The sequence below is a fragment of the Lactuca virosa genome, chromosome 5, assembly GCF_052849685.1.
Source record: "Lactuca virosa cultivar CGN04683 chromosome 5, Lactuca_virosa_CGN04683_v6, whole genome shotgun sequence".
NCBI classification, from domain to species: domain Eukaryota; kingdom Viridiplantae; phylum Streptophyta; class Magnoliopsida; order Asterales; family Asteraceae; genus Lactuca; species Lactuca virosa.
The window spans coordinates 377,200,539-377,210,455 of NC_136430.1; the positions used below are offsets into that span (position 1 = coordinate 377,200,539).

The 9,917-nt window shown below is 35.9% G+C and overlaps 2 protein-coding genes across 2 annotated transcripts; both read left to right on the plus strand.

The window, feature by feature from the left end:
• Positions 1 to 549: 549 nt before the first annotated feature.
• Positions 550 to 1,540, plus strand: LOC145116800 (uncharacterized). The gene is made up of 2 exons (XM_079053114.1): positions 550 to 733; positions 1,010 to 1,540. Exons 1-2 carry the CDS (start codon positions 706 to 708, stop codon positions 1,315 to 1,317), a joined length of 336 nt encoding a protein of 111 aa, XP_078909240.1. The 5' UTR covers positions 550 to 705; the 3' UTR covers positions 1,318 to 1,540.
• Positions 1,541 to 6,057: 4,517 nt separating this feature from the next.
• Positions 6,058 to 9,416, plus strand: NPR1 (regulatory protein (NPR1)). Its single transcript, XM_079053734.1, has 4 exons — positions 6,058 to 6,964; positions 7,648 to 8,395; positions 8,488 to 8,688; positions 9,007 to 9,416. The coding sequence occupies exons 1-4, from the start codon at positions 6,425 to 6,427 to the stop codon at positions 9,264 to 9,266; spliced, it is 1,749 nt and encodes a 582-aa protein (XP_078909860.1). The 5' UTR covers positions 6,058 to 6,424; the 3' UTR covers positions 9,267 to 9,416.
• Positions 9,417 to 9,917: the final 501 nt, after the last annotated feature.

Consider the following 9,917-nt stretch of genomic DNA (forward strand, 5'->3'; position numbering starts at 1 on the left):
TCGTATAAAGAAGTTACGACGTTCAGAACACAAGACCTAACCCAAACCACAGGACCTACGCAACCAAGCAGTCGAGATCGCGATGGACATAAGCATCAATAGCCCAAACACCTCATCAATGATTGTCTCACGTAAGATGTTGTGAGAAAAACCTAAACAAAATCAATCATAAGTACTGAATGAGTACAAAAAGCAAAAATGACTTATTTTGAAACAAAAAAATATTAAGGACTAAATGTGTACAAAAATAATAAAGACTAAATGTGTACAAAATGAGAAATATATTATCCTATTAAGTCATTTTTTCCGGCTAACCTGGAGTAATCGATCATAAAAAATGAATGTATATAGTTAACAAGTTGTAGAGACAAATATGGACAGAAAATAAACTCAATTACCAAATATATACATAAAAAAAATATTTTACCCTTTTAAGTGATTATCCTTAACTTATCCAAAGTTATTTATTTATTTAATTTTTTTTAAGAATCCGATCTTTTTGTTTTATTCAATTCTTTGTCAGGGTTCACAATTATGCGAGAGGCTGGTATCAGTTTGATTTGGTTGGTTGTAAAAGATGAGAAGAATTTACGACGACCCTTTGATTCAGCGAAAAACAATGTTTTTTCGAACTCATTTTCAGAACCCTAAATCAAACAATCTCATCTTCAATGTCTTCTTAATAAGCTTCGATATATATCTTCAATGGCTGAATCAGAAAATGGATCGCCAGGTACTCATACATCCTGTCTTTTTTTATTTTATAAATTAATCCTGCATGCTGAATCGCTGATGCTTCGATTTTCCATCAACATCATTAGATAACTTTTATAACCCGATATCAGAACGAAATTCAGTTTCTGTCGTTGAATTGCCTGTACACAATATACACGGATGATCATTCTTTTGTTTGGAGTCTGAATTTGTAATTTGGAGCACTCACTCCAGGTGTTCGATGAAATGCTGATATTATCCATTTGTTTTTGTTTGATGTAATGGCATATGGCAGTGAGTAACCTGAAGGTGGAAGTAAGAGCAGGAAGAATAAAAGAAACTTCACCTCGTTATCGTAAAGAAAGTCATGTGAGAGGAGGAGAAGATACCATCGAGGTGAGCACTCCAATCAGCGAATTTAAAGGTCAGAGTATTTTTGATCGAGCAAAAGAAGGATTTGAGGCGCTTGTTGAAACGATTCATCCCAAGAAAGAATATGATTATTTCGTTTCCCCACCTAAAAAGGAAGATGGATTTCGAGCCACCATTGGAAGAAAGTTAGAAAAAATTACATCTGCAAGGAGTCATAATCATCAAGATTGAGATTAATTTATCTACTACCAAATTATGACTGTTTTTCCCCTGAAATTGAAATTTGTTAATTGTTTGCATTTGTAAAATGATTTTGCATATCAATTAGGCTTGACTTTTGGTCAAATTCTGTGTAGTAGAATTGGTGTCTATATTGATATGAGGATTCATCAAGTGGTATGTTTGGGTTAAGAATGAAGCTAAAAAAACCTAGCTTAAATTGATTATTGTGGTATTATTCTCTCTTTTGTTATTCCTTTGTAATTTTTGTTTGTTGTTTGTATTTTCTAACGTTTTGCTAGTTATCTTTTTTATAAATTTTTCGAGTCTATTTTTTTTAATCCATTGATATCCATTTTGCCTTGATGAACCAGCAAAAGCTCAATAGTCTATATAGAATAAAAAATAGCATTACAAGATACAAGAAATGATTATATATATTATAACAAGGTTAATTGTACGAAACGCTCTAGGTTTTACACAAACTTCGGAGAAGCCATTCTTTTTATTTTTGTGTTAATACCCCAAAGGTTGAAATATAAGTGTGTGTGTGTGTTTTTTCTGGGGGGTCTTGCTGACATGGAAATAAAAAAACAAAATGAAACTTGGTATTGCCAAATCCGTTTTCCTTTTCTTGCATTGAAGTGGTTACGACTCCATTATTGTTTCTTGTTTAAATTAACTAAACTAGTAAGAGTTGAGTCTACAAAGAAAGCTCTTGTTTATTGGCTTATTGCATGCATATGCATCAAGAAACTTAAACAAGTTCCAGTTTTCCTTAAATTCTTTTAGCTTTCGGTCATGTTCCACACAAACTTACATTCATCGTCACTTCATCCACATATCGTGTTCAACTAGGCCAAATATGTGAGAGAGCTAAGGTCACATATGTAAACTTACAATATTTATGGTGTGTATATTCTACACATGTAAGAAATAAAATAATAACAAATCTCATAATTAATCATCGGTACAACTGTCATCATTTTCATCTTTATTTTAAGAAACTAGAGACTCTTGAAGGGGATTGGAAAGAAGGGGTGGGTTGTTTGACCAAGTCAACAAAAAATAAACTCACTGTTATAAGAGACTAAACAAGAGACTAAAACAAGAGCGACAAAATTGTAAAAGTGATCCTGTGGTTGGCAAATTTATGTGCTTTTGGTCCAAAATGAAATGTTGGTGCACCATTGGCCAAAATTGGATTTTTTTAGTGATTTTGGTCCCTTTACACCTGAAAAGACTTTTATACCCCTCCTGAATTCCGTTTTCCTTTTCTTTTAGTTCATTTATTATTTATTATATAAAAAAAAGATAATTTACTCTAAAAGAAGGGCCCTCTCTCTTGCTCGCTCTCTCTCCCCCCTTCGTCTGTTGCTACTTCTTTAAAACACACACAAACACATACCATCAAGAACACCTCCACCTGACCTCCTCCTGCCATCAACGTTCGCCCCCATCACCATCCTTCTCCGACCATCTCCATCTTCTCCACCGTTATCCCCCACCAGATGCCTCTCTTTCTCAGACCTGAAACCCATATCTCGTTGGAGCTATCTCTCTTCCCTCCCATCACCGGCTGAGAAAGAGCTCTAGAAGCTCCAACGTTTTTCACCACCAGTGAACTAGAAAACCATCGTCGACAATCTCCCCAACCACCTGTGTTTGTCACGCCTTCTCGACGGGGGCTGATTATTTTCGATTTTGGATTTAGAGGGGGCTAAGTTTTTTTACCTGGAAAGATTCTCAGGTTTTGATATTTGTTGCAGGTTCCAGGTTTGTTCTTGATTTGGTATGGTGTGGTCTAGTATCGAATTTCAGTTTGATTTGGGGAGAAGATGTTAACCGGTTGTCTTCTCCCACAATTAGAATAAGCGGAGTGGCACTCGCCATTTGCCTCGCCAGCGTCGCCAACCTCGCTAGAACACCGCCCCTAGCCCTCGCTAGGGGGGTCGCCACCGGAGACGTGCTAAACCTTTGGCACGAAGAGAGAGACGGTGAGGAACAAATTTGATTGGTGGGAGTGGGGTTTGACTGAATTCAATTTTTTAGGGTGGGGTAGGTGGGATTTTTTTTTGTGATGCAGATTTAACAGGTGGTGGTGTTATTTATGATAACGGTGATGGAGATGGCGACTGATTATGGTGGCTCGAATAGATAAACAAGGGCGGCTTTCTGCCACTCCCTTTCTCGTTGATTACGAAATGGGTTTGATCTTTCATTGTTTATGTTGTGAAACCAATAAGATGCACAAAAAATCAGGCTACACTCTACATGCTTGGGGATCTAGAGAACAATGGAATACCGAGAGAAATGATTCCCTTGACTCTATCTGGCCGGAAAAGACTAGATGCCGAGCGACAGTTGTGCCCCAATCATGTCCCACCACAACACCTGATATGATATGGATTTTTATGGATACGAATCTATTGAGGAAGGAAGATGTGGTGACGATGGTTGATTGAAGTTTTTGAGGTAGCAATGGTCGACGATGGTGGAGGCAGTGGGTTGAAGGCCAGTGATAGGTCTTTAACAACATTAGAGAGAGAGAGAGAGGGAGAGAGGGTGGGGGTGGGGTGTTACTTAAGAGAGGTGGGGTAGGTTTTTTGGTTTTTTTAATTAAAATAATAGGAACTAAATTAAAAAAACAATCATTTAAGGGCATAATCGTCATTTTAGATAGGGTATGGACCAAAACCACAAAAAATGATAACCATAAGGACCAAAACTACACAAGATATCCAAATTTGGATCAGTTGTGCACCAACATTTCATTTTGGACCGAAAGCACATAAATTTGCCAACCACAGGGACCATTTTTGCAATTTTGTCAACAAGAGCACTAAAACAAGAGCAACCAGCTAAAACACAATTTTAACAAAAAAAATTCTAATAGGCGGAGTTTAATGAAAAAATAGTGATTTATTTGAAAATCTATACAAACCAAGGTTGTAAAAAACGTTCGACGTTAGCCAGTCGGTGAAGTAGACAATGATTAATTAGGGATCCTAAATTGCTAATTCATTGAATTTTAAAAAATTAAATATGACTAATATTAAAACGAAGTTCGTAAGTACCACTAATATCATAGCAAAATAGGTTAATATGATTAATCCAACATTAATTATTATTCAAATAGTTTCCATTGAGATGAAAGTTCTTCAAAGTGTTAAAATTTCATCTTTTGCTACTGTTCCGCTCATTGTATAGGCATGGATTAACCGCTAGGTGCCTATTAGTTGGTCGGGTAGTGCTTAAGAATTAATCGAAGATTAATCGGAACCTAATCGAGATTTTTTACTAACACTTACATAAACATTAATAAAGGTAATCATATAATTTGCATCTATCTATATCCATTTTGCCTTGTTATATTTAACTAAAGAAAGTGATGAAATTCATAAGCTAACACCTTGTTCTCAAGTTAATTTAAAGTGTGAAATGGAAGAAGGGGAAAACAAATTATATGTCTTTCATCGACTCATTTTTGAGCGTATAAGAAGGGGAAAACAAAAAAAGGTTTGATTCCATTTCACACTTCATTAGTACTTTTCTTCCATTTCTTTGTGTTCCATTCTCCTCCCTCTCCTCTCAAGTTCCATCCATCAAAAAAATCCCAGAGCTGAGGCGTAAGTACCCAATGCACAATACAAGATATTAGGGGTGTGCGCGGTGCGGTTTAGAGCCAAAACCGCAAACCGCACCGCACATGCGGTTTGAGTTATTTAGAAACCGTAAACCGCACCGCGAACGTTCAAAACCGTATTCTGTAGTGCGGTTTGGTGCGGGCGGTTTATGCGGTTTACATGCGGTTTTGCGGTTTGAGTAATTGTTTACTTTAAATTTAATGACAATACTATCATCGTCGTCACTAACGGCTCACTAAGTGGTCATTAAAAAATTTGGTGGTAATAGAATTGTGGTCATTAACTACTTATGAATATACATAAGTTAAGAAAACATAGTGACCATAAAATAATGGTCACTGAATGTTAGTTGAAAATGACATTGAGATAAAAAATATGGTCACTCCATTAAATTTTGCATTAAATTTTGGATTAATTAAGATTACATTTCAAAAACTTAAGATAATGTCATTAATTTAGGACCTATCAAATTATTTTCGAATATATATATAATCATTAATTAATTTTATCAATGCGGTGCGGTTTAAACCGCAATTTTGTAATCGTAAACCGCAAACCGCACCGCATAATGCGGTTTAACAAAAATACAAACCGCAAACCGCACCGCAAGTGTTTTAAACCGCGTTATGCGGTGCGGTGCGGGCGCTTTATGCGGTTTGTGCGGTTTATTGCACACCCCTACAAGATATATTATTGGGCGTTTACCGACTCCTAATATATCTAGAAGTTAGATGGAGTCATTCCTTAAGTTGACTTTAGGTGTATACTCATTGGCCAGTTTGACATTGACATTTTATAGAAAATGCACTTATACATAAGAATGATTTAAATTAATACAACTAAAGAAAAAAAAAACTAATTTTCTAAACTTTTAAGTAAAAACAGTTGTCTACTTTAACAAATATTATTACGTTGTCTTTAAAAAAAATTCACTATCTATCATCGAGTTACTGAATTTTCAAATAAAAATACATAATAAAAAACTAATTTAATAACCACAACAGAAATAGGACAAATCATTACAAAATAATTTGGCATCCCCCCCCCCCCCACGTTTTTTGAAGTGGAAAATCCGTCTGCTTTTTTCCCCTTTTGTTTTTGTTTTTTTGGCTTCGTCATCTCATTCAGATCTCACTGTTTTGACTTCATCATCATCATCATCCATGTTATTATATTCATATCATGAATCCAACTTCTCTTTCCCTTTACACATCTATAGAAAATTCAAACAAACCCCAGTTGACTGTTGACCAATCAACTCCTACACTCCATTTTCCCCCAAAACTTGCCTTTTTCTCCACGAACATGATGGCTGTTCGTACCTTCTCCTCACTCATATCCATATGGGTCCATCTCTAATTTAACATCCACTCACCATCTACACTTTGTTGATCGATTTTTGCATGGTTTCCGTTTTAGTTTTACAAATCAGCAAAAAAAAAAAAAAAGTGAGAGTGTAACCTGAAGGGTCGATGATGGATACACGAACTGGGTTCTCTGATTCAACCGATATGATCAGTGGGAGCAGCGGTATATCATCTACACCCACCACCAATGAATTTGAACCTCCCCTTATTCTTTCCGATGTTTCCGCCCTCGATCGTCTATCGGAAACCCTAGAATCTATCTTACTGGAACCCTCGAATTCCTTTGCTGACGCCAAAATTATTCTTTCCGGTGGCCGGGAAATCCCTGTCCACCGGTGCATCCTGTCGGGGAGGAGCCCCTTTTTCAAGAATAAATTTGATGACAGTTCCAATAAGGACAAGAATCGCAATGTGAAACTGGAGATGAAGGAATTAGCTAGTGATTATGAAATCGGATTCGAATCTTTAATTAGTGTATTGAAGTATATGTATAGTGGTAAGATTAACGGTTTACCTAAAGATGCTTGTACTTGTGTTGATGAAGGTTGTTCCCATGAAGCTTGCCGACCTGCCGTTGATTTCATGGTGGAGGTGATGTATGCCTTTCACATTTTCCAGATCCCAGAAATGGTTACTCTCTGGCAGGTATATTTACTAAATTACCCTTACATTTTCAGGTAATTGTTAGCTGGGCGTATGATAATAAGTTTTGTTGCAACTACTATCAAAATGGTTATTTAAAAAGATTATTTAACCCCTCCTATATAATCGTATAATCATAAGTAGAAGTGTGATACCTAAACACTAAAAACTTAATATTGCAACCTGAAATTACAATAATAAGATAAGCACTTTCAAAACTTACATCCAAACACCCTCTTTATCCTCTAAGAAACCATAGTTTCTATCAACATAAAGAAACATGGACACTTGTCATTGCTATAAATATTTTGAACAACGTCACGAAATAGTAACCAAGTTTCAAATTTGTTCCACATAGGCATCTCAAACTTTTTTTAGAAGAGGTCTAACCACTTAAGTTTCATTTTTGTTTCATTTATGTGAAATTAGATAATTGTAACATGTTTACCTGTTTCACTAATGATTTGACAATGACGTGACACGTCATTGTCAAACAAACAGGTAAACAAGTTACAATTTACCTGATTTCACATAAATGGAACAAAAATGAAACCTAAGTGGTTAGACCTCTTCTAAAAAAAGTTTGAGATGCCTATATGGAACAAATCTGAAACTTGGTTACCACTTAATGACATCTTAGATTTTTATTCCGTCGGAATAATTATTATTTTCCTTTTTTAATGTAGACGCGCATACTCAACATTCTTGACAAAGCTTCCGCAGATGACATTCTAGTAATTCTATCGGTTGCAAACACATGTGGGAAATCATGCAACCAACTTCTTTCCAAATCCATCGAAATTTTAGTCAAATCAAACGTTGACTTTGTAACTCTCGACAAAGCATTACCCGAACAAATAGTCAAACAAATCATCGATTCCCGTTTTGCCCTTGGTCTAGACAAGCCCGGAAGCAGTAGTTTCCCAGACAAACACATAAAACGTGTCCACCGAGCTCTCGATTCAGACGACGTTGAATTAGTCACAATGCTATTACGAGAAGGCCATACATCTTTAGATAACTCTTGTGCCCTTCATTACGCGGTTGCATACGCGGATGCTAAAACAACAACCGAGTTACTTGATTTGTCGCTCGCGGATGTCAATTTTAGAAATTCGAGGGGTTTAACAGTGTTACATGTAGCGGCAATGAGAAAAGAGCCGAATATAATAGTGTCACTTCTTACAAAAGGCGCACGCCCGGCGGATCTTACCCCGGATGGTAAAAAAGCACTTGAGATTTCAAAAAGACTTACGAGGGCGGTTGACTATTATAAGTCAACCGAGGAAGGGAAAGAGTGTGGGAAAGGTCGGTTGTGTATTGAGATATTGGAACAAGCGGAAAGAAGGAATCCTTTGTTGGGAGAGGCTTCGGCTTCTCTTGCTATGGCTGGAGATGATTTGAGGGTGAAGTTGTTATATCTTGAAAATAGAGGTATGGAATTTGAAACTTTAAAGACAAGTCAAAATGTGTGTTTCTATTACAACATTACACTTTCTTACGTTTTGTTTTTTTTTTTTTGGCAGTTGCACTGGCTAGTCTTTTATTTCCTATGGAAGCGAAGGTGGCAATGGAGATTGCTCAAGTTGAGGGCACTTCTGAATTCACATTAGAAAGCGTATACTCTCAGAATTTGGCAAATGCACAAAGATCGGTGGATTTAAATGATGCACCTTTTTTGATCAAAGAGGAACATCTTATTAGATTAAGAGCCCTCTCTAAAACAGGTATATTATTATCTTTCTACATTATATTCTGTACATGTGTCCAAGAGATTTCAGATTCCAATTTTTGGTCCCAAAAAGTGTTTTAGAAAATGTAAGTTTGGTCCCAAAAAGTGTCCAAGTGTTTTTGGTCCCAAGAGATTTCAGAATTAATTCCAAATTTTGGTCTCAAAAACGTTATAGAAACCTCAAATAAGTTTGGGACCAAAATTGAACAAATCAGCTATACTCAGGGATGAAAATGTAATTACTTACGATTTTAAATAGTGGAAGGCCAACTTTAATGATCTTTAAATTGTGATGTGACTCACATATGAACAGTGGAACTTGGGAAACGTTTCTTTCCAAGATGTTCGGAAGTACTAAATAAGATAGTTGATCCGGAAGCACATAAATGGAAAAACACTCCGGAAGAGCGAGAATTAAAGAAGCAAAAATATTTGAATGTTCAAGAAACTTTAAATAAAGCTTTCACCGAAGATAAAGAAGAATTTGACAAGTCATACACAATATCTTCTTCATCTTCATCCACATCTGGAGTTGTAAATCCAAACACTACTCCGTTTACTTTCCAAAAATAGCAACTCTATTATGATATAAGTGTAATATTGTATCATGTAGTTACAAATTCAACTCTTGTTACTTGTAAAATTTATTTGTTATTGTGGCCATTTTTAGGTTACATTTTTATCAATAAGAGCTTTTGTATATTGACCCCATCCTTCGTTGATTGGCTTAGCTGTTGCATAGACCCTTGAGGCATAAGCATCGTTTAGTTGGTTGCAAGATCTTGTATGGATCCGGGTCCTAGATCGGGACATCCTACTCAATAATGCATACCATACTTCACCTAAATGGGGCACAAGAGCACACTTTCCAGATATGGAAAGTTAATAAATGTGCAGGTGGGAAAATATAGGGAAAACGTATAAAGAGTGGGATTTTGATCATTAAAATAAAGATAAATTACATTTATTGTACTCTCACCATTTGTGGAGTTTGTTATTTAAATATTTTATGTAGTGTTTAAATAGTTATAACTTTTTTTTAACTTATTTACTAAAATACCCATAATAAGTGGTGTGTCAAAACAAGACCACCTTTTTCCAAAAATTAAAACAGTGACCATACATATTGCAAATTTTGTCTAGTCCGTTCGTGGTCTCTTAACTTAATTTTTCTAAGTAAAGTGTAGAAATAACTCTTTGTGTGTCATTTTTTTGGGTTAATGT